General features: G+C 61.0%; 4 protein-coding genes across 7 annotated transcripts; 1 reads left to right on the top strand and 3 right to left on the bottom strand.

The window, feature by feature from the left end:
* Nucleotides 1–220: 220 nt before the first annotated feature.
* Nucleotides 221–8,870, bottom strand: WDR97 (WD repeat domain 97). The gene is made up of 23 exons (XM_055129629.1): nucleotides 8,402–8,870; nucleotides 7,668–8,296; nucleotides 7,448–7,569; nucleotides 6,606–7,317; nucleotides 6,320–6,462; nucleotides 6,000–6,236; nucleotides 5,832–5,922; nucleotides 5,618–5,750; nucleotides 4,984–5,156; nucleotides 4,773–4,824; nucleotides 4,535–4,684; nucleotides 4,247–4,456; nucleotides 4,051–4,179; nucleotides 3,893–3,976; nucleotides 3,304–3,444; nucleotides 3,069–3,230; nucleotides 2,806–2,985; nucleotides 2,512–2,709; nucleotides 2,307–2,428; nucleotides 2,066–2,228; nucleotides 1,355–1,875; nucleotides 601–683; nucleotides 221–518 (listed from the first exon to the last, which is right to left on the bottom strand). The coding sequence occupies exons 1-23, from the start codon at nucleotides 8,477–8,479 to the stop codon at nucleotides 334–336; spliced, it is 4,698 nt and encodes a 1,565-aa protein (XP_054985604.1). The 5' UTR covers nucleotides 8,480–8,870; the 3' UTR covers nucleotides 221–333.
* A 312-nt stretch (nucleotides 8,871–9,182) lies between these two features.
* MAF1 (MAF1 homolog, negative regulator of RNA polymerase III) lies at nucleotides 9,183–12,012 on the bottom strand. Of its 4 annotated transcripts, none has more exons than XM_004618652.2 (8): nucleotides 11,714–12,010; nucleotides 10,995–11,121; nucleotides 10,738–10,866; nucleotides 10,501–10,666; nucleotides 10,276–10,397; nucleotides 10,090–10,209; nucleotides 9,794–9,940; nucleotides 9,523–9,686 (listed from the first exon to the last, which is right to left on the bottom strand). In XM_004618652.2, the coding sequence occupies exons 2-8, from the start codon at nucleotides 11,075–11,077 to the stop codon at nucleotides 9,665–9,667; spliced, it is 789 nt and encodes a 262-aa protein (XP_004618709.1). In that variant the 5' UTR covers nucleotides 11,078–11,121; nucleotides 11,714–12,010; the 3' UTR covers nucleotides 9,523–9,664. The 4 variants fall into 4 exon arrangements, 3 of the variants coding, with proteins under 3 accessions (XP_054981557.1, XP_054981556.1, XP_004618709.1); XR_008628474.1 differs by having other exon boundaries at nucleotides 9,551–9,686; nucleotides 9,794–9,962; XM_055125582.1 differs by having other exon boundaries at nucleotides 9,183–9,940; nucleotides 10,995–11,191; nucleotides 11,714–12,012.
* A 189-nt stretch (nucleotides 12,013–12,201) lies between these two features.
* On the top strand, nucleotides 12,202–16,368 carry SHARPIN (SHANK associated RH domain interactor). The gene is made up of 9 exons (XM_055125580.1): nucleotides 12,202–12,736; nucleotides 13,057–13,231; nucleotides 14,653–14,775; nucleotides 14,846–14,987; nucleotides 15,063–15,153; nucleotides 15,224–15,377; nucleotides 15,453–15,571; nucleotides 15,660–15,762; nucleotides 15,861–16,368. The coding sequence occupies exons 1-9, from the start codon at nucleotides 12,533–12,535 to the stop codon at nucleotides 15,896–15,898; spliced, it is 1,149 nt and encodes a 382-aa protein (XP_054981555.1). The 5' UTR covers nucleotides 12,202–12,532; the 3' UTR covers nucleotides 15,899–16,368.
* A 145-nt stretch (nucleotides 16,369–16,513) lies between these two features.
* On the bottom strand, nucleotides 16,514–18,514 carry LOC101555423 (cytochrome c1, heme protein, mitochondrial). The gene is made up of 7 exons (XM_004618651.2): nucleotides 18,346–18,514; nucleotides 17,777–17,973; nucleotides 17,571–17,697; nucleotides 17,326–17,483; nucleotides 17,092–17,252; nucleotides 16,879–16,979; nucleotides 16,514–16,801 (listed from the first exon to the last, which is right to left on the bottom strand). The coding sequence occupies exons 1-7, from the start codon at nucleotides 18,472–18,474 to the stop codon at nucleotides 16,697–16,699; spliced, it is 978 nt and encodes a 325-aa protein (XP_004618708.1). The 5' UTR covers nucleotides 18,475–18,514; the 3' UTR covers nucleotides 16,514–16,696.
* Between the last annotated feature and the right edge of the window lie 2,885 nt (nucleotides 18,515–21,399).

The raw sequence follows: 21,399 nt of genomic DNA, 5'->3' as shown, positions 1-21,399 counted from the left end.
CTCTCTGCAAAGATCTTTCAACTACAAATCAATTCCCTTTAATGGATATATGATCTTCTCTCCAGCACAGAGATCTCTTGCTGGGTCACCCCAGGAGTCTGGGCTGTGCACCAGGCTCATGTTGGGGCTGTCCCCCTGGGCAGACGAGTGAAAACCCACAGTGCCTCCTGTCCAGCCCAGGAGACCCCCAGAGACAGAGAGGACACCTCGTGGCTTGGCAGTGTGTGGCCACTGCTCTTTATTCCAGCCTGGGCAGGGTCAGGGGCGACTGGCCAGGCAGAGGACAGGAAAGGGCTCTGGGGCAGGTGGGGTCCAGTCGGAGGCCTCTGGCTCTTAGGTATATCTGTCAGGATCAGAGCTCTGGGGCACAAAGTAGCGCTGCAGGGCGGGCTGCAGCAGCAGAGGGGGAAGCGGGCGGGCCGGTCGGGGCCAGCCCGGTGGGAAGGGCCGGAGTTCCGCTCGTGGCAGAGGCAGCTTCAGCGCCCGGATGCGGCCCAAAGGCTGAGTCGGCTTCGGGCCTGGGAGGCAGCAGGGCAGTTCGGAGTCAGAGGGGCGTTTGGACTGCGCAGGAGAGAGGGAGGGACGGAAGACCCCACGCACCTCTCTGCCACGCAGCCGCTGCCCTAGTTCGCCGCGCAGGGACCCGGGCCTGGATCTCCTGCAGCCGGTGAATGCGGTATTGCCTGGAGGAGGAGGAGGAGGAGGAAGAGGAGGAGGAGGAGGAGGAGGAGGAGGAGGAGGAGGAGGAAGAGGAGGAGGAGGAGGAGGAGGAGGAGGAAGAGGAGGAGGAGGAGGAGGAGGAGGAGGAGGAGGAGGAGGAGGAGGAGGAGGAGGAGGAGGAGGAGGAGGAGGAGGAGGAGGAGGAGGACGCAGCCGGGGATGGGGATTGGCCAGCTGTACCTCAGGCCTTGCCCAATCTGCCCACAGGTCTAGCCCCGCCCCCACAAGCGCCCCGCCCACGGGTCTTATCATACCCACATAGGCCCCGTCCCACCCCAACACTGCCGCGCTCCCACTGGCCTCCCCACCCCCACCCTCGTCCATCTATGCCTCACCCCCAAACATTGCCCCGCCCCCGCGTCTCACCCTGCCCACATACTCTGCCCCCCCCTGCAGGCCTCGCCCCCACCTCCCACCACCAGCACCATCCAAGACTTTTTTTTTTTTTTACTTTTTGGGTCACAGCCGGCGATGCACAGGGGTTACTCCTGGCTCATGCACTCAGGAATTAACTCCTGGCGGTGCTCAGGGGATCATATGGGATTCTGGGAAATCGAACCCGGGTCGGCTGCGTGCACTGCAAACGCCCTACCTGCTGTGCTATTGCTCCAGCCTCCATCCAAAACATTCTTACCCTTTGCGGCCGCCAGTCTTGGTCTGGGGCACCACCACTTTGGTGCTCCCTGTAAGCAGGCTGCGACCGACGTGGAGGTCCAGGAACCTCCTCTCCAGCCTCTCCGGTTGGAAGAAACCCTCCCGGGCACTCATCTGCTCACAGAAGAAATTGAGTGCGTCCATGGCCTTCAGGTCCAGCACCTGCATCCGTGACCAGTCTGAGTGTTCCTGCGGCAGGGAATCCTCAAGAATGGAGGTGTGCGAGACGTGCGAGGAGAACTGCAGCAGAATCTCCGAGAGCATGTGACGGGTGGGCCTGAGGCTGAGGGGCTGGGCTGAGGGCATCAGGAGCTGTATCTCCCCCGGCTTCCCCTCCGCCTCCCTGGGCAAGGCCACCATTGTAAGCCTCGGAGGGGTGGGAGTGGGTGCCTTGGAGATGGACGGCATCTGCAGCAGAGTGTCCTTGGAAAGACGGGGATGTGCTGAAATGGATAGCAGCTCTGATGTAGTGTCCGTCAGTGGTGGTGTAGTATCCGCCATCTGAGAGGGAGGCAGCCAGTGCAGGAGGTGACTGCCCAAGGCTCATAGGCCCCATCCCACATAGTAAGGCAGGACAGCGCCCAAGGCTGTCACTGGAAACACCCGAGAACACCAGCAAGGGCTGAGGGAGGATGAAAGAGGTGCCTGGCTCTCCCCTGGCCTCTGGAGGCTGCGAGGAGCCTGTCCACACCTCCATGTTCTGCATCAGCTCCTCCAGCTTCTGTTGGCAGCGCTTGTGCAGGAGGGCCTTGGAAAAGAAGTCTGGGCCTTGCACCCAGGTCAGCATGTCCTTGAACAGGAATCCATGTGGGTCACAAAGGCCTAGCTTGGCCAGCAAACTCTGGATCTCAGGCCTGGGATGGGTATAGGCAGCTTAGAGGCAGCCCCCCTTCTGCCCTGCCCAGCAGTAGTAGGCAGAGTGCAGAACTCACCAGCAGGAGACTGGCGAGTAGAGGAAGTAGGACAAGAGTTGCACTATCACCTCTCTGGACTCTAGGGAGCAGGACAGAAGCAACTGCAGTGCCAGCATCACGAACTTCTTCTGTGTCTCATCCTGTGCAAGGCAGCTAGAGTGAGGGTGGAGAGATAGGAAAAGGACTGGGGGATCAGATGTGGGCAGGACAAGGTTGAGTGCACCTCCAGGTGGGGGGGCTCCTCCTGGTTGAGCATGAAGACCATGAGGTCGTGCAGCCGGTCACGCAGCTTCTGGCTCATGCTGGGGAGCAGCCTCTGCAGTGCGTGCAGAAGGTGGATGCGATCAGTCCAGGATGCTTCTCCTAACAGGTCCATAAACTGCAAGGCCAGGCCATCTACTGTGCCCATCTCGGGGTATGCCTATGTGGATAGTCGCAGCCAACTGAGCACCCCACACACACACTGAAACCACTGCCCATACCACTCGCCCCTCTTGGGGGTCGGGATTCCCCAGACCTCCAGGGTGAAGGTGGGGAAGAGCCTTTTAAACCAGTTCTGGAGAACGAAGAAAGTCAGGAACGCAGGTAGATGCCGATAGCGCTCCTCTCTCATAGAGTGTAGGGCATGCTGGCGGCGCTCAGCATTATCTAAGGGGCTACCACCATGGGTCTGTCTCTGCAGGAGTTGCTCCAAGACCTCAGGGGAGAGAGCAGTTAAAGCCTGACCATCCTCCTGCCCTGGCCCCGCACCCTCAGCCCAGGGCAGCATGAGAAGGCCACCTGTAGCTCCTGCTTGCCCTCCACGGTGACCTGCTGCACGTTCATGCTCCCCGAGTCCGAGACCTGCTCCTCCTCCTCCTCCTTATCCCCATACAGGATCAACTTCCGCCGCCATAGCCACCTCTTGAGGGATGGCCAAACTTTGCCCCAGGCCTTGATCATCTATAGACAGGAAGTCATAAGCCACCTGCTGGTCACAAGGGAGCACCCTTGTTCCTGCCCTCCAGCCCCTTGCCTGGTGCTGATTGGGAAGCTGGTGACAGAGAAGCATTTGTGAGAGGGATGTCAGCTCCTTCAGCTCCCGACATAGCCACAACTGCTGCAGCACCACCGAGTTGGGCACGCAGCCTGGGAACTGGATAGGCAGCGGGGGCTTCTGTGGGTGGATGGAATGAAGGATGCTCAGGCAGGCCCAGAATTCAGCTGCCCACTGCACACTCAGTACCAGCAGCCCCCACTGGGGACAGAGCACTGCTGTCTCTGGGGGGTCCTGACATCTTAAGTCCCCACACCTTGGCCTGGCCCTGGGGCAGGGACTGGGATAGCAACTTGGAGGGTGGAGAAAGGTGCCTCCAGAGGAGAGAGCAGGTGGGAGGATGAAGAAAATTCTGAGGGCTGTGAGGGAGGACACCCTATTGCATGGTCCCCTTTTTTGGCACCTGGGCAAGCGCTAGGAGCACTGTCCCCTGCTTCACCCGAAAGCAAGAGTAATGACAGGGGGTGGAGGGAGCCGTGTGGGTCAGATGCCAACACAATTATTTTCAGCAAAGGAACGGGAGTGAAGTATACAGGAGAGGGGGGCCCGGAGGACGGCACTTCCTTACTGCACTAGACCCAAGTATGGCGGGGAAGAAGCCCTGAAACTTCGAGACAAGTTCCTCGGGTCTCCTCTTCAGCAGCAGGGGGATCTGGGCAGAGAAGAGGCACTCAGTACAGAGCAGGGTGCCCGAACCCACAGGCAGCCCCCCTGCAGGGCCCTCACTGGTTTCTGCAGGGGGGCTTTCAGGGGCTGCTCCAACTTCCTCCTCCACTCCTGGCGCCGATCCAAGTCCTGGAGTTGCAGGTCTAGGCTGAGGTGCAGGCTGCTGCTCAGGGAGGAGCAGGCCAGCAGCTGGGGGTGGGAGGGAGAGTTATGGTGGGCAGTGCTGGTGGGCAGGGGGCAGGGGATAGGGGCTCACCTGGGATGCCTTGCTGTGCACTTCTTGAGGGGTGGGAGTGATGGGAAAGGAAACTCTGGGAGGGTGGTCAGAGGGCGTGTCCGAGATCCTTGTGGCCTCTGGAGCCAGGTGGTCCTCAGCCTTCAGGAAAAGGGAGCTGGCACTGGCTTCCCTCTCCAGGGAGAGGTTCATGGAGCACCAGCCCTGGGTGGCATGGCCTGGGGACAGTTCCTGCAAGGGGTCGCAGAAGAGTTGTTGGCTGCCTGCTGCCACAAGAAGCAGGACTGGTGGGGCTGGCTGCTCACCCACCTTCAGGTCAACGCCATAGATGGCACTCAGGTAGTTCTCGAAGGCCTCTTGGTGCTGCCACAAGGACAACAAGATCTGCCGCACTGGTAACACCAGTCCCAGTCTCAGCTTCTGCAGGTCATGGTCCCGGCGGATCAGGGCTTCCAAGTCCTGCCACAGGGGTCTGGGGTCAGTCCAGCTTCCCAGACCTCCACAGGAACCCTAGGCACCCCCAGGGGAATGGGCAGGGTGAGCCCACCTCCTCAGGCTCAGGCTGCTGAAGTGTGGTGGGACTGGGTGGCAAGGCGGTGCTGCGGATGGAAAGGAGCTCAGGTGGATGTGGACAGAGCTGCCGCAGGGCTGTGCTGGGCAGTCTAGTTACTCCCCACCAGGGCCCTGGCAGGTTTATAGTGGCTCAGGAACCCCGGAGCCCCGGTGCCCGATGTCAGGGGATTGTGCTTGGTTCAGACCCGCAGGTGCTGGGTGAGGGCTTGAGGGCCAGCTCTGAGAGCCTGCTGGGATGTCTGCAGCTGGCTGTCCCCTGCAGGGTAAGCCTCTGCAGCTGGACTGTGGTCAGCGACGCATGGCAGGTAAGAGGCAACGGAGGGTCATCTACCACTTTGGGAGTTTTCTGGCACAGTTTCTAAACAGAAAGAAAGAGCCTCAGGCTGGTCTGGGCACTGATCTGCCTGCACCCCTTCCCACCCTGTGCTCCTACATACATACACTCACACACAGACATACACACAACCTCACATTGTGTCCCTCACACACACCCTGTGCTCTTTCATACACACACACACCCTATGCTCCTATAAAAAACACAAACACACATACACAACCCTGTATTCCTACACACATATCCTCACACTGTGCTCCTACACCCCATCCCTGCCCTATGCTCCTGCACACCCACCCACCCTATGCTTCTACACACACATACACACCCTGTGCTCCTGCATATATTCATACACACATCCTGTGCTCCTGCATATATACACACACACCCTGTGCTCCTGCATACACACAGACATACACAGACATACACACACACACACCCTGTGCTCCTGCAACCCCCATCCCCACCCCTGTGCTCCTACACACCTTTAGCAGGTAGAATGTGGGCAAGTAAAGGCTGTGTGGTATGAGGCAGAGATGGGAGCCGAGTGCCAACACCAGGTCCCCACTGTTGCCACAGAAGGCCAGAGCCTGAGGGGTCCCATCCAGCAGCATGAGTCTGGAGGGGTGTCAGGAGGCAAGACTTTAGCTGTGGCCACAGCTTTCTGAGACCTCCCAAGTCTCTCACCAATCCACCCACCGCAGCAGGCGGTTCTTTGCTGTCCAGATGCGGACAGTGCGGTCCAGGCTGGAGGAGGCGTACAGCTTCAGTGAGGGGCAACAGCAAAGGCCTGGAGAGGCAGGGGCTGATGAGGTCAAGGGCTAGAGTCTTGTGGGCCCCAGACTGCCCCTCTGCCCTGCTCCCTACTGGTGATGTGGTCAGTGGGGTCATCCTGGGGCCGGTGGTCATGGCGGATGCCATGGTCCAGGCTGAGGTGCACCAAGCTATAGGTGGCATTGTTGGGGTCCTCGAAGGCCATGGCAATGGTCCTGCCCAGGATGCACAGTGCTACCACCCGGTGGCAGGAGGCAAAGGTGCATAGCAGGCTAAGGCTCTCCTCGGCATAGGGGAAGATTCGCCACACCTTCACCATCAGGTCTTCCCCTGCAGCAGAAGCAAGAGTGCCTAAGCCTTTGGTGGTACTGACCTGAGGAGACTGAGCTGAGCTGACCTTCGGTGGTACTGACCTGAGGTGACGACACTGTTCCAGGTGGATTCGATGGCTGTGACGGGAGTAGGGCAGTGTGCGTCTGTGTGGAAGGTGGTTTTCCAGGAGAACAAGTCCAGGACCGCCAGTGTGCCATTCGTGTGTCCTACCAGGGTCAGGTACCTGAAGGCACCAGTAGCTTTAGGGCACTCTCCATTTGCCCCGCCCGCCCAGACCCAACCCTGAGACCGTCGTCACGCCCACTTAGCCCCACCCACCAATGCTGGTCCTCTTCCAGCTGTGCACTGTCGGGCCCTGGCACCCACCGGTTCTTGTCCTTCCAGGTGTTGGCCACGTCCAAGGTTCGCACCTCAGCCCCGCGCTGGCGCACCATCTCCCAAGTGTCGGACGCGCTTTTGGGGTCCGAGAAGTGGCTGTAAAGGTGCAAGCAGCAGGGCCGGGGGCCGGGGGGCAGCGGCGGGCGCTCTCGGTGCAGCACGCGCATGGGGCAGCAGGCGGATGTGGCGAACACCAGGTGGCCGTTGCGCGTCAGCACGCACAGGACCTCCCACGGCAGGCAGTAGGCCACTGCGGCTGCGCAGTCGTCGGGCTGGAGCAGCAGCGCGGTCACTGTTAGCCCGGTCACCACCGACACCAGATAGACCCAGCCGTCGGCGCAGGCGCACACGAGGCGCGTCGGCAGTGGGGGCTGCAGCGGGGACTGCATCGGCCCTGGCGGCGGGGGTGCCACCTGTAGGTGCAGCACCGGCGCCGACAGCTGCGCCAGGGGCGAGTACAGCGTGCGCAAGCGCCACAGCTGCACGCTCGAGACGCGCAATGAGAGCAGTGGGCGGCCCAGGTCGGGGGGCGGCAACAGGCGGGTCACCTGCCCCAGCGGCTGGTTTGGTCCTGGGCAGTCCAGCACCACCTCTCCCACCTGCGCCGCTTCCTGCAGATCCCACGTGCGCATCGTCCCGTCCTGTGAGGCTGATACCACCAGGGTCGTGTCGGGAAGCAGAGCCAGAGCTGTTACTGGGCCTGCAGGAGGGGCGTTTCTGAGACTTAGCCCCAGATAGCCAGCAGGGCCAGGATTGTGGCACAGGTAGGGGCAGAAGGCAGTTCCTGGCTGGGTAGAAGTCTGGTCTCAAAGCCCTGCGGCATGGCACACCTGTGTGGCTCAGGAACACCATCCTGATCTGCCAGTCTGCCTCCCACACCTTCACTGTGCTGTCACGGGAAGCTGTGACTGTGACCTTCAGCTCTCCGCAGTATACCAGGTCCATGATGGTACTGTGGGCCAAGAAGCAAATGGACTCAGAGCACCAGTGCGGCCAGGCTCCAACAGCAGCTGACCCTCAACACCTTGCCTGGTGCCCCAGGCTCCTCACGTTTTATGGAGATTCCTGCGCACATCTGTGAAGGTCCAGGTGTGCAAGTCAAAGGTGAACACCTCAGAGCTGAACACAGCGAAGCAGCAGCAGGAGCCCTGGGCTGTCTCAGGACCCAGAACCAGCCGAACAAGTGCACCTCTAGGACTTGGCTCTGGCTGTAGAAATGGTCTAAAAGGCACCAGGAGATGCCCTCCTGCATGGAACTTCCAGAGGGACAGGCCTCCTCCTGCCTCGGCCACCAGCAGCTGCTCCTGATCTGGCACCAGCATGCAGCAGATGGGGTTGTGTTCAGGCACCCTCTTCTTCCTGGGCTCACTCAACCATAGCAGGCTGAAATCCGGCCTCAGGAGGGCCAACCCGAAGGGGCCCCAGCCTACAAAGCCACTCACAGCATCTAGCTGGCCTAGCACTTTCACCAGCCCTGCCAGTGCCACTGGGGCCTTGACTTTTTTCTCCACAATGCCGCTGTCCCGGTACAGGTGCAGGAAGCCTGCACCATCCAGCACCACAAAACGGTTCCCCTCCAAGCCCTGCACCACAGACTTCAGCCCTGCTGCCACCTTGAGAATGCGCACTGGCTCCAGCCCATGTGTCAAGTGCGTCTCACACAGCTCAGCGGTCTTCTCCTATGGGGGAGGGGAGGAGTTGCAGGGGAAGCTAGTGGCCTACCTGCTCAGGGACCCCTCGGGAGCCCCAGACCATCCCAGAAGCCACAGAGGCAGGTGCCACACCTTCTCCACAACGCTGTGGAGGCTGGAGCGGAGCAGCTGCCAGAGCTGGTAGCCACGGGTGGCCAAGGACAGGTGCATCGCTTGCTGTGAGTTGCTGGACGATGAGGCTGCAGGTGGATGTTCACTCAGTCTTGGGCCCCCCCATCCCAGCAGCCCTAAGAGCTCTGGCAGGTGAGACTGCCCTGGGAGCTGGGATTCCTGGCAGGGCCAGTTCCTGAGTGAGGGTCACCTTCCCATGTCCTGGTTTTGGAGGGGAGGCGAGTAGAATCTGGGCCACAGCTTGTAGAGATCAGAGCCTACTCCTGGCTCTGCGCTGGGGGGTGGGGGGAGTATGTGGCACCAGGAAATCAAACCAGGGTCTCCTGCCTGAAGACCTGTATTCTCTCCGGCTCCCCAGCCCATGTCCTGAGCTAGACTGAAAGGGACTGCACACACCCATCACTTCTGTCTCCACTGCTCCACAAGTCTATTGGTCCTGGGCTCGACGACCTAACAGCTCCTCGGACCAACGGTTGCTAAAACACGTGCTGCCACAGGCCCCGCCCCCAAGTCAGATATCATATTAGCCCACGTTCTGAACCAGGAGCCACTTGCGTCCATCCATCACTTTCTTCTTCAGTGCTTTGGGCGTCTTCAGGTGGCTGTACCTCCTGGCCCAGACAGATCAACAGCGCTTACGGCCGGCCCACTGTTGCTAGGGCCAACTGTTGCTAGGGTACATGGTGTCCCGCCCAGGCCCCGCCCCCGCCCCGCCCCCTACAAGCTATCCACCACAGGCCAGTGAAGTCACAAACTTTTATTGGAAACAAACGAGCTGCAGCAAAGTGACACTCAGTGCACACTGCCCAGTGGGCAAGGTGGGGTTTACAGGTGGGCGTCCGGGATTGGCCAGGCCTAGGAGAATGACCACTGGGCGGCCTGCTTGCTGGGTCTTGGCCCTTGGGACCGGAGTGTGCAGGCCCAGGCCCAAGCCAGTACAAAATACAAAAATAAACTCTATGATCCTGCAGCCCCGTCCAGTCAGCTCATTAGGGCAGGGCAGAGGCTCTACCCAACAGGCCCGATACTGTTCAGTCCTGCCACCATGTGGGCAGCAGAAGCCTGTGGGCTGAGTGGACGTCCATATGCAGGAGGCCAAGGGCCAAGTCAAAATGACCTGGATGGTGCTGGAGTTGTGGCAGCACCGGGGTCGGGTCAGCAGCAAGTGGGCAGGTCCAGGCACTGGTTGAAGCTGGATGAAGCCGGGGTCTCTGCTCCTGCCCCTCACATACACATAACTGGGACCCTGGGCAGGAGCAGGCACAGAGCAGGCCGTGAAGGGTCAGGCAGAGGGCCCCAGGCTGTCTTGGCTGCTCTAGGCTCAGGGGCCGGGTCACCACAGCCAGCACGTACCTGTCCTCCTCCACGGTGCCACTCTCTTCAGGTCCTCCCTCGCTGCCTCCACCCCCGCTCTCTTCCTCCTCCTCCTCCTCCTCTTCTTCCTCCCCCAGCTCCATGTCCAGCTCGTTGCCCGCCTCAGAGGGAGTGTACGTGGACCCACTGGGGGAGGTGGGGGAACCGCCTTAGGACCCGCCACCGAGCCCACGCAGGATGTCCAGGGAGGGCAGAGACATGAGAGAGGCAGAAACCGCTGGGTAGTAAATAGTAAGGGTCACAGTGGGGGCTGGAGGGCGTGGGCAGGGGCCAACCTGATGGAGCGGCAGCTGAAGAACACGATCCTCTTAAGACGCTTATTATAGAAGAAGTAGTTGAATGACCAGAGGCTCCCATCCTCTCCAAAGGGGTCCGAGTCCAGGTCTGGGTTGTAGCTAAGGAGTATGGCAGCGTAAGGTCCCAGGCCCCTTTGCCCCCAGCCCCACAGGGATGTAGCACACCTGTAGATGTCACACTCCGCCAGGCAGATCTCCTCGTCCACTGCATTCCACAGCTGCGGCTTCAGGGCTTTGAAGTCTTCCCGAACGGCCGAGAACAGGCTGCAGTTGACTGCATTCACCACCTGGACCAGCACAGGCAGAGCTCAGAGTTCTGAGATGGGAGGCCCCACGCAGAGTGGGAAAAGGGGTACAGCAGAGGGGGTGCCTTGTCCCCCTGGCACTCACCCAGCTGAGGCTGGGCTCCCGGCTGAACTCGTGGCTCCGTGCCGTGCTGAAGTCGTAGTCGGGCCGGAAGGACTCGTTGAGTGTGGCGATCAGGTAGAAGAGCGTCTTGCGGCTGCACTTGTCGCTCAGCGGGCCCTCATCCTCGCCTCCTTGGCTCTTGCTCAGTCTACACAGAGAAGAATCAGCCTAGCATAGCCCTGTCCCAGCAGCCCTGGAGCAGTTTCCACGCTGGCTCACCTGCTGGGACTGAGGCCAGACGTCTGTGGCGGGGACAGTGCCTCCAGCACGTGGGGCTGCCCCTCCTGGCAGAACTGCTTGAACATATGCTTGTCATCGCCCGCCATCTTGCATGAGTAGCTCTCAATCCTGTGACACAGGCAGCCGTGGAGCTTGTCACCCACCGAGGTTCCACTCGGGTGGAGACAGAGTGACCTTGGAGTCACCAGTCTCCCAGAGCCCACCCACCCCCACCCCACCCCGACCCCTGGCCTTACCTGCCAATGATGTGAGCATCTCCCGTCTCCACGGTGAGCTGCGAGTTAATGGCCTCGAAGCTGGAGTTCTCCAACAGCTTCATGTCCTCGGAGAAGTCCTGTGCGCTGAGGAGCTAGCTGCTGTTGCCTAAGGAAGGGGCAGCTTCATGGGTGCTGGCCCGGCTCTGCATTCAGCCCCCTCCAGAAAGCAGAAGCCCCTGCAACAAGCGGGATTCCTGCCAGCCTACTCCCAAGCTCTGGGCCAGGCTGCTGTCCTGTTACCTGAGAGTTGCAGGTGCGCGCCCCGGTCGGCCACACCTCTTGCACATTGAGCCTCCATCTCCCACCGGATGCGGGAGCCCTACCGCTATGGGGGGCACTGTGGGCCCGCGAAGGCCCCTCAGCTGGAATTCCTCAACCACATTAAGAGCCTACACTCTCCTCCCCACTCAAGGTAGCTTTCTAGGTGAAAGAAATCAGAGGTTCCTCAGTTCTCTCTACCCGCCATGGCAAGTGTCCAGGCTCTGACGGTGCAGCCACGGTCTCTGCAAGGGCCCGCTGTCTGGCCACTGGGCAGCGTCCGCCTCCCGCCCGAACCCAGGGGGACCAGCCGCCCTGCACGACGAACTTCAGATCCCAGGGGGCAGAGCGCCCGGCGCGCAGGCGCGGCGGCGCGCGGCCTGCTGGGGCCCGTAGTCCCGCAGGGCCCGAGCCGGCGCCCGGCCCCGGCGCTCACCCACCTGCTGGGCCGGGCTCGATCGGGCTGCGCCGGCTTGTGGTGCGCCGAGAGGGCGGCGCGGGCCTCTCACGGCCGGGGGGCGGCGCCGCGGTCTCCGCTCGGGCCGCACGATATCCGGGGGAAGAAGCTCCGCGAAGACGTCCCGTTACTCCCGGCCCAGCCGGCCCGTCCGGGCTGCCACCGCGACATAGCCTCGCCCCTGCACGGCGCCCGACTCTCGCGACCGACCTGCCAGCCGACCGCCCCCAGTCCCCCAGCGAAGCCGCGAGCGACCTCTGCCTCCCCGGACCGGACAACAACAAGCGGCCGCAAGGCCCGTCCCCACACCTCTGAATGGCCGGCAGCCGCCCCCGGAATCCAGAGCAGGACAACCATTGGGGGCGGTGGCCGCCACTCAGTCCTGTCTTCCGTTTCTACTGGACAGGGCGCCTGTCCGTCACACCTTTCGGGCGCGAGCCCGCCCCCTCCTCGTCGCTCATTGGCCTCAGCCGTGACCTGCCCCGCCCCGCGAGGCCGGGGTCCCCGAGCGGGCGGGGCGGGATGGCTCGGAGGGCGGTATGCGGGGTCTCTGGGCAGCTTCGGGGTTCGGGACGGACGCACTGTCCAGGCATCCGGGCGTCCAAGCCCCCTGGTGCTCCCGCGCCCCGTCACTCCATCGGAGAGGCCAGAGGGATGGGCCGAAGCTGCTCCCGCCGGCTGCCGAGGCCCCGGCCGCGCCCGGAACTCCCGGCGCGCGGCGTAGGTTTCCGGCCGGCAGTGGCGTGCGGCAGCCCGAGCCCGGGGAAGCGGCGGCGGGGGCCGGGCCGGGCCCGCACTTGAAATGGCTCCGCCGGCGGGTGGCGCGGCGGCGGCCGCAGACTCGGACCCAGACTCGGCTGCTGTGCTGCTGGCGGTGCACGCCGCGGTGCGCCCTCTGGGCGCGGGACCTGAGGCCGGGTCGCCCCTGCGGAGGCTGCAGCTGAGCGCGGATCCCGAGCGGCCCGGGCGCTTCCGGCTGCAGCTGGGGGGCGTGGGGCGCGGGGCGGTGAGTGCTGGCGAGGGGGCGCGGGACGCAGGGTGGTGAGTGCGGGCGGGGGTCGCGGGGCACCTGGCGGTGGGCGTTGAGTGCGGGCGGGGGTCGGGGCGAGGCGCGGGGCGGTGGGTGGTGAGTGCGGCCGCGGGGCGAGAGCCTGGCTCTCCTGCCTCCCAGCTCTGGCCTGCTGGCCTTTACTTCCCTTTCCCGGGGCTGCGCGGCGGTGGCTGGGGGCGGGAGTAGTGGTTTGTTGCTGTTGCCGAGGTCTCTCTGGTCTCTGGTGAAGTTACTTCCTGCAGGGGAGGCGCTGAGCCCGCCCTCTGCTCCTGCAGGTCAACTTGGAGTGGCCCTTGGAGTTGGTCTCTTACACCATCCGAAGTCCCCACCAGCATGAGCTGCGGCCGCCCCCTGGAGGCCCGGGGACCCTCAGCCTAAACTTTCCCGACCCTCTGGAGGCACAGCAGTGGGCTGCCCTGCTTCGAGGAGCCACCCTTGACGGACAAAACGGTTCGTACTGGGGCGGCTGAGCTCACCTGCACCCCACAGGCGGCGAGGGTTGGGCAAGAGGGAGTCTGTTTGCCTCACTCTGCTTGGGGTGCTGAAAAGTCTCCAGGGGAGAGAAAGTGGAGAAAAGAGCAGGGTGGAGAGCTACGGTCTGCGAGGGTGAACACGGGGAGGTGCTAGGTGGGAGCGGCAGGCTCAGACTAGTGAAGGGGCTGCGGCTCATGCTTTTTTTTTTTTGCCTTTGGGATGCCAGGGTCCAGTTCCAGCACTGAGCTGGGAGTAGCCCCTGAGCTGTCTGTTGGGTGGAATCCCAAAACGCCAAGGGAAAGAAATGGCAGTGATTAGGGCACTTCATGATGTGGTAAATAGGGCTGGAGAGATGGGGAGTGGTGTGTGGGCCCGGCTAGATTCATAACTGACGAGAGTTGGTGGTTGGCATGAGACGGCGAGTGAAGAGACAGTCGAGCTGCTGCCAGATCACAGACCTGTCTTGGAAGGGGTGAATTTGGCCACAAGGTCCTGTGAATCTGGCCAGAAGCAAGGGATTTGGTGAGGTGATGTGTGTTTGTAGAAAATGCTGGCCAGGTTCGCCAGGAGAGATGCAGTGAGAAAAGAGATTCTGGCAGGGCGTACAGGAAGTGGCTCCTGAGAGCAGAGCTGCCAGAGAGTCAGAAAGAAAAGCACACGGTATATGGAAGTGAGGCCCAGGCAGCACACATGTGCCAAAGGAGGCAAATGCCCCATCGCTCCTCACCAGCTGTGTGGACACCAGGTAGGCCTGCTGAGGAGCAGAAGAAGGAGTCTCTTAAGCGTGTTCCCTGCAGAAACTTGGCAGTGCTGAAGGTGGGGAAGCACTTGGGTGAGCCACCGTCCAAACCCCAAGGATGATGTGCATAGGGCTGCAAGCCCTGGTCCTGGGTTCCGGCGCTCTGCCCAGCTCAGGACCCTTGGGGCCAGTGAGGCCTGGGGAGACGGCAGCAGCCCACTCTGTAAGAACAAGCAGAGAGTCTGCGGAGTGACGCAGCCTTAGCTGTTCTTGTGGACGACTTGGGGGGTTTTCAAGAACCACACACAAGGGGCTACAGCCTGAGTATAGCAGGGAGGGCATTTGCCTGGCACATGACCAACCTGGGTTCTATCCCCAAGATCCCATACAATCCCCCAAGCACTGCCAGGAGTAATTCCTCAGTACAGAGCCAGAAGTAACATGAACATTGGCAGGTGTGGCCCAAAACCAAAATAGAATCAGCCGTGCAGGCTGCGGGGAGGGTGGAGTGCCAGAGGTCCCCTCAAGCTGCATGGGCTCAGGGGGAGCCCGCTGCTGGCAGGGAGACGTGAAGTCAGGGCAGGATGGAGACAGCCCTGGATGGAGACCTGGGGATGATGTAGGGATGAGGGCCCACCTGCCTGCTCTTCCCTCCCAGGTGGCGAGAGCTCACTCCCTACCCCTGGCCCTCCAGCGAGTCTTGTTTCCCTGTCCGGGCCCCCCAGATGCCCCCCGCCCAAAATGGACGTTCTCTGGAGCCCAGAAGACTTGGTGGAGAAAGGTAAAGGCAGGTATTGGGGCGGCAGGAGTGACTTGTGCCAATCTGTGCAGCTCTTCCCCTCTCCCTACAGAGGAGCTGGTAGAACGCCTGGCCCGTGCCATTGCCAGTGGGGACAGACAGGGGGCTGCTGAAGCAGCAGCCATCTTGGCCCGTCACCACGTGGCTCTCAGTATCTCGCTCCAGGAGGCCAGTTTCCCTGCTGGACCCATCAGGTGAGGCCTGGCCTGCTTCCAGCCCCCCACCCCTCCCCCGGGGCCCTGCTCCCTGCTGACCCGACTCTGGCCCAGGCTGCAGGTCACTGTGGAGGACGCTGCGTCCTCAGCCCATGTTGTGCTGCGGGTTTGCCCCCACCACACTGTAGCAGCCCTCCAGGAGCAGGTGAGTGTGTGGGGGACCCGCGGGGAGGGAGGGCACCCCACCACCCTCTGACCTGCCACTTTGGCCCCAGGTCTTCTCGGAGCTGGGCTTCCCACCTGCTGTGCAGCGCTGGGTCATCGGACGGCATCTCTGTGTGCCTGAGCTCAGCCTCGCCTCTTATGGGGTGTGCCAGGATGGGGACCCCGCTTCCCTTTACCTGCTCTCGGCCTCACATGAAGCCCCAGGTCAGTCCTTGCGGGGGCTGAGGATAGTGCCCTGTGTCTAGCTCAGTCAGAACTGAATTCATCCCCTGTCAGCAGGAGCCAGCCCTCAGAACCCTTGGAAGACAAGCAGGGAGCTAGGCCACTGGTTTCCTCAGTTGCTGCAGCTGCCCCGTGCCCCGCATCCAGCCAGCAACAGCCTTCCTAGCCCCCTGCAGGTGAGCACGGACCCGGAGAGGGTGGGTGGCTCGGCACCCTGGTACCGCAAGGGCAGGTGGACAACTGTCCTCACACCTCCCTCCCCAGTCCGGCTGGTCTTGCCCATCCTGCACCTACATCAACCCCCCGAGCCGGCCTGGCTGTGAGATGTGTGGCACCCAGAGGCCCTGCACCTGGACACCCCCACAAGGTAGGGGGTGGGGAAGGGAGTGAGTGGCAGAGTTCCAGGGAGAGGGGCCTCTCTCCCCCAGGTCTACAGCCCCTGAACCTCCACTTGAATCCTCCTAGGATCCCATGCTGAGGGCAGGGCCAGCGGCTGTCATTAAGATGCTCGGAGGAGCCTGAGTGATAGCGTAAAGGACACTTGTCTTGCACACGGCCAACACAGGTTCCATTGCAAGCATCCCATATGGTCCCAAGCCCCCAGGAGTGATCCCTGAGCCCAGGAGCCAGAAGTCAGACCTGAGCACGGCTGGGTCAGAAACCCCAAACCAAAAATGAGTACATTAAAGATGCTCCGAGCCAGCGAGTATACTTGTCTGTGCAGCAGCCTGGGTTTCAGTTCCCGCCTTACTGAGCAGGGAGGTCTGCCTGCACCCTGGCACACCCATCCCTCCCTCCGGATTCCCACCTCTCCCCTACGCTAGGACATCCCTTCTACCCTCCTGGGGAGCTTCAGAAAGGCTCAGGAAGTTGCTGTTGGGAGGGCATGGCGCCCCCTGCTGCCTGGCTTCTCTCACCTCATGCAGATTGTCACTGACCTCTGTCCTGAGCAGCAACCCAGCCTTCCCACCCTGACCAGGTGAACTCTGTCCTGTCTTCACCTGCGCCCAGGCAGCTTCCTCCCCACCAGATATCCTTGGGGTTCTGTGGGTACAGGCAAAGGTCTCTTGGGCCTGGACTCCCCTGTGAATCCACATCATATCAAGCAAACAGTCATGTATTTTGAGAAACTTAATTTATTCCCATGATTAGGGCTGAAGATTCTGGAGTTTGAGCCCAGCCTCCTGCCCCCTCCCCTCATCCCCCAAAAAGAGGGTCTTGGCCAAGGTGGCCAGCTGAGGCCCAACCAGGCCCAGGATGGCTCCTGTTCAGATGGGATGGCAAGCAGGCTTTGGGCAAGATCACTTGGGTGGCCGATAAGCCAGCTTCCGGCTCTTCAGGACTGACCACTTGTGCCTCTTCATGGCGTAGACCAGGGGCAATAGCAAGCCCATCATCATCAACATCTGGGGGCGAGACAGGCTCAGAGGATGGGCAGAGGGGAGCCCTCCTGTTTCCAGGCCCCAGTCCTGCTGTTACTTACCTTAAGCCCCATCCGCTTGCGATGGTCATGCTCAGGCTCGGATGCCCAGCGCAGGAAGGTGCACACGTCTTTCGCTACCTGGGACATGGTGGCTGGGGTGCCTGTGCAGTAAGAGATGAGGGCAGCTGCTAGAAACCCTGCCCTACCCAGCCCGGGAGCAGAGCCCTGGGGAAAGGGTCCAGCCTTATCATCCGCAGGGTGGGGCTTGCTCACCATCATCAAACTCCAAGACCTCATTGTAGATGGGAGGAGCCATGCCGATGGCTTGGCCAGGAAAGTAGGGGTTGAAGTGCAGCCCCTCACGCAGAGACACGCCGGTCGGTGGATCACAGTAGCCCGTGAGCAGGGAGAAGACGTAGTCCTCACCGCCATGCCTGGGAGCAGTTGCTGGGCTCACACCCACACCGGGGCCTGGCCAGCTTCCCACACACCCTCAGCAGCTCTTACCTGGCTCTTACGATGTAGCTGAGGTCTGGGGGCAGTGCTCCGTTGTTGGCAGCGCGCGCGGCCTCAGGGTTGGGGTAGGGCTTGGGGAAGTAGTCGGACAGCTTCCCTGGCCGCATGAACATTTCCCCATCATCATTGGGGCCATCCTGGACCTCCACCTGCCGCACAGAAGCCCGTCAGCCCCCGGCTAGCACACTAGCACGCCAGCCCACCGCCCGCACCCTGGCGTCCCGGCCCCTGCACACCTCCTGGGCCATTGCCTTGGCCTCCTCCTCGGTGTAGCAGACGCCGACGAGGTGGCGGTAGGCCACGTAGTCCATGCTGTGGCACGATGAGCACACCTGCTTGTACACCTGGAAGCCGCGGCGGATGCTGCGGGCGGGGTGGGCGCGTGAGCGGCGGTTCCGGCCGGGCTCCGGCCCGCCCCCCGCCCCCCGCCCCCCCTTCGTACCTGGCGTGGTCCAGCGAGGACAGAAGACCGCGGTGCGTCCACGCATAGCCTGGCGGGTGCAGCTCCAGATCGCTGGCGCTCACGGCCGAGTGCAGCGCCGCGGCCAGGCCCGCGCCCCCGGCCGCCAGCACGCCCAGCGCGGTCAGCGCCACCCTGCGGCCCCGGGACAGGCCGGCCCGCGACGACAGGGCCGCCGCCTGCAAGAGCCGCGCTCAGCGCCAGCCCGCGGACCCGCTGGGGCCAAGGTCACTGCGCGCCGAGGTCAGCCCGAGGTCACCCGTGGGCGCAAGGCCGGAAGGCCGGGCTGGGGGTCGCGCCGACCCCCGGGAGCAGCCCCGCAGCCCCCGCAGCCCCCGCCGGCTCGCGCCCGCGCCCCGCGCCCCCCGCCCAGCCGTGCCGCCGCGCGGCCCGAGCCCAGCATCCCGCCCTCGGAAGGCGCCTGGGGCCGGGCCGGGCCGGGGGCCCAGGGGGCCTCCCGCCCGCTGCTGCCCGCCCGCACCCAGCCTTCCGCCGTGACCTTCACGGGACTGCGGGGCCGCGCGTCTCCTAGGGCTTGTGCCGGCGCTCACCTGAGGCGTCCGCAGTGGGAGCTGCCCGGGCCGCGCGCCGCACAGCAGACCCCGAACCCGCGCGCCCGGCAGCCCCGCGCCCCGCGGACACAGCGCCGCCCCGCGCAGAGAAGCCGCCGCCACCGCCATCTTGGCCGTCTGCAGCGCGGCCGCCCTCCCGTCGGCCCTACGGGCCTGCAAGCTCGCGAGATCTGGGAGCTGGGGGCGGGGTCTGAGCGGGGACTGCCGCAGGAGGGGCAGGGTCTGAGCGGGGCGGGCGCGCGAGGCGGGGCCTGCTGCGGAGAGGGGCGGGGTCTGAGCGGGACCTGCGCGAGGGCGGGTCGGGCAGGAATTGGCTCCAGGACCATGGCTGACTGTGGGCCAGGACCGTGGTTCTGGAGCTGCGCTGGGTACCCAGCAGTCACACGCAGGAGAAAGGATGGCACCTCTCTAGCCTGAACGCTCGGTCTTCATCTACGTGGTACCTATTAAGTGCCGGATCCTGAATGTGACAGCTATGGACAAACAAAGGACCCCAGAGATGACTGAAAAAAAAAAAAACCCAACTTTTTCGGAACTTTGGAAATAAAAGATATTCTGGGTGTCCTGTACAGGGAAAAAGAACTGAATCTCGAGAACTGTCAACTTTAATGAAAAAATATATATACAGCTAGTGTTCGGGGAGATCACTCAATGCGCTGAACACAAGCTTTGCATCTCAGAGGTCTGAGTTCCATCCTCAACACCTCAGAGTACCCGCAGCGCAGCCAGCAGCAGTCACTTGCTTGCCTGGAAGGTAAGGAGTTTGTCTTGCATGTGGCCAACCTAAGTTTAGCACCACATAGGGTCCTCCAAGCCCTGTCACTTCAGAGTGACCCCTGAATGCAGAGCCAGCAGGAATAAGCTCTGAGAACTATGGCTGTGGGCCAAACACCAAAAAGTTTTAAAAAACAAATTCTAAATAAAGTTGTTTTTATTTTGTTTTGGGGGCCACAGCTGACTGTGCTCTAGAGCTACTCCTGGTTCTAGGTTGTACTCACACTCTGGGGTCACATGTAATACAAGCATGTGACCCCTTGTACTATCTCTCCAGCTCCCAAAATAATCTAAACTTCTTAATCTCTAAAAACGTAATGTCCCGGGGCTGGAGCAGTAGCACAGTGGGTAGGGCATTTGCCTTGCACGTGGCTGACCCGGGTTCGATTCCCAACATCCCATATGGTCCCTTGAGCACCGCCAGGAGTAATTCCTGAGTGCATGAGCCAGGCGGAGTGACCCCTGTGCATTGCCGGGTGTGATCCAAACCCCCCCCAAAAAAATCATGTCCCATCACATTATTCTTCTTCTTAAGTATTGCAACCCTGAACTCTAAGTAGGTCTTTTTTTGGGGGTGAGCCTATTCCCATTTTGCTAGGGGCTAGAGTCCACAGCTTTGGGATTGCTCCTGGCAGTGTTTGGGGGACAGTACGGTAATATGGAACCTGATAAAATCATTGTCTAGGGTTACTTTTCTTTCCTCCCTCCTTTTTTTTCCTTTTTGGACCATACCCAGCTGTGCTCAGAGCTTATTCCTGACTATGCACTCAGGGATCACTCCTGGCAGGACTTCGGGACCATACATGGTGCTGGAAATCAAACCCGAGCCGGCCATTTGCAAGGCCAGTGCTTTACCCAGTATGCTATCACTCCAGCCCCTAGAATTTAGTTCTCTCTGTTGAAAGGATAGTATTCTCTTAGTTTATTGAACTTCCCTTAATAAATTTTTTAAAATGTTTTACTATTACATTCTCTTCCTAGAAAGCAAAGATTTTGTGTTTTCCTAAAGTAACTTGCTATGTGTTTTGTATCTTCCCTAAATTTTTTTTTGTTCTTTGGGCCCTACCCAGCAGTGCTCTAGGAATACTCCTAGGTCAGTGCTCAGGGACCACTCATGGTTGTGCCCAAGAGACTGTAAGTAGTATTGGAGATTAAATTGGGGTTGCTGCATGCAAGGAAGTTAACATTGGCACTATCTCTTCAGCCTCTCTGTAAATCTTCAGTCACTTTGGTTAAATTGGTAGCTATGTTGTTTCATGATGACCTATGATCCTTATACTTTATGTAGGAGTGCTGCTATTCAGCCACTGATTAAGCTGACTGAAGCAGGCATAAACCGCATTAGTTTCTTTAATTTTTCATAAAGTTATTCACAATAATCATTGACATGCAATATTTCAACACTGATCCCACCACCATTGTACCTTCCCACCACCACCCCAGCCTGCCCCCTTAGGTAGATGCTAAACAGTTTCCTATGACCCTTTCATACATGGTGAGATCATCTTGTATTTGGTCCTTGTGGTAGCAGTGTGGGTTGTGCCATTTGGTTTTATCCCTGGGGGTTCCAAAGGTGGATTCCAAGCCCACCAGGAATGATCCCTGAATGCAGAGCCAGGAGTAAGCCTGGAGCACCACTGGTTGTGGCCCAAAACAAAAAAAGTAAACAATTCTAGTTTTGCATTAGCACATGGGGAATAGCTGGTAGCTTCACAGGTGGTGCATCATGAAAAGTGCACGGGGACAAGCTGCGGCAGCCTGGGGCAGTTCACAGGATTGCCCTATGCTGAAGCCTGGGGGAAGATCAGGCACTGAGCAGATCTGAGATGAGCACTGAAGACCATGGGCAGGTCTGCATCTGTGCAGGGTCAGGCCTGGGGAGTACAGTGGGTATCTGAGGGCAATGTGGAGGCTGCGGCTTTGATTCTCAGCCCTCACCCCACCTCACAAGCTGAAGCAAACCTTTGGTTCTGTCTTCCAATGAGCAAGGCCTCTGGCTCCTCCCACCCTGCACCACCTTGTCACAGGGCAGGGGGTACTTTCTCCTACACCTGCTGCTGCCCCATCACTCAGGCACAGGCATTAGGGAGACCTGGCTGGGGCCGGCCAATGGCCCTTACTTGTTCCCACAGGTGTGACCACTCTCCATGCCTATGGATGACGCTTCAACAGGGGGCAGGTTCCTGTCATGTGTGTGGGGCTAACACCACAACTCCTGCTTTCCTTAAGTCCCAGGCCACACCTGAGAGTCTTTACTGG

The sequence above is a fragment of the Sorex araneus genome, chromosome 2 (assembly GCF_027595985.1).
Source record: "Sorex araneus isolate mSorAra2 chromosome 2, mSorAra2.pri, whole genome shotgun sequence".
Classification (NCBI taxonomy): domain Eukaryota; kingdom Metazoa; phylum Chordata; class Mammalia; order Eulipotyphla; family Soricidae; genus Sorex; species Sorex araneus.
The sequence above is the reverse complement of the archived record's forward strand: the minus strand, read 5'-3'. Positions and strand labels throughout refer to the sequence as shown.

What these genes read in the sequence shown, in the direction of transcription:
- WDR97 (XM_055129629.1), bottom strand. Translation starts at nt 8,479, where the DNA reads ATGCACCTGTCCTTGGCCACCCGTGGCTACCAGCTCTGGCAGCTGCTC. An exon ending in TCCACAGCGTTGTGGAGAAG is followed by an intron (nt 8,297 to 8,401) that starts GTGTGGCACCTG and finishes CCTCCCCCATAG; the next exon opens with GAGAAGACCGCTGAGCTGTG. An exon ending in TGCACAGCAAGGCATCCCAG is followed by an intron (nt 4,180 to 4,246) that starts GTGAGCCCCTAT and finishes TCCCACCCCCAG; the next exon opens with CTGCTGGCCTGCTCCTCCCT.
- MAF1 (XM_055125582.1), bottom strand. Translation starts at nt 11,077, where the DNA reads ATGAAGCTGTTGGAGAACTCCAGCTTCGAGGCCATTAACTCGCAGCTC. An exon ending in GGGAGCCCAGCCTCAGCTGG is followed by an intron (nt 10,398 to 10,500) that starts GTGAGTGCCAGG and finishes GTGCTGGTCCAG; the next exon opens with GTGGTGAATGCAGTCAACTG. An exon ending in TTCAGCTGCCGCTCCATCAG is followed by an intron (nt 9,941 to 10,089) that starts GTTGGCCCCTGC and finishes CACCTCCCCCAG; the next exon opens with TGGGTCCACGTACACTCCCT.
- SHARPIN (XM_055125580.1), top strand. Translation starts at nt 12,533, where the DNA reads ATGGCTCCGCCGGCGGGTGGCGCGGCGGCGGCCGCAGACTCGGACCCA. An exon ending in GGGGCGTGGGGCGCGGGGCG is followed by an intron (nt 12,737 to 13,056) that starts GTGAGTGCTGGC and finishes CTGCTCCTGCAG; the next exon opens with GTCAACTTGGAGTGGCCCTT. An exon ending in CACCCTTGACGGACAAAACG is followed by an intron (nt 13,232 to 14,652) that starts GTTCGTACTGGG and finishes CTTCCCTCCCAG; the next exon opens with GTGGCGAGAGCTCACTCCCT.
- LOC101555423 (XM_004618651.2), bottom strand. Translation starts at nt 18,474, where the DNA reads ATGGCGGTGGCGGCGGCTTCTCTGCGCGGGGCGGCGCTGTGTCCGCGG. An exon ending in TCCCACTGCGGACGCCTCAG is followed by an intron (nt 17,974 to 18,345) that starts GTGAGCGCCGGC and finishes CGGCTCTTGCAG; the next exon opens with GCGGCGGCCCTGTCGTCGCG. An exon ending in AGCTACATCGTAAGAGCCAG is followed by an intron (nt 17,253 to 17,325) that starts GTAAGAGCTGCT and finishes AACTGCTCCCAG; the next exon opens with GCATGGCGGTGAGGACTACG.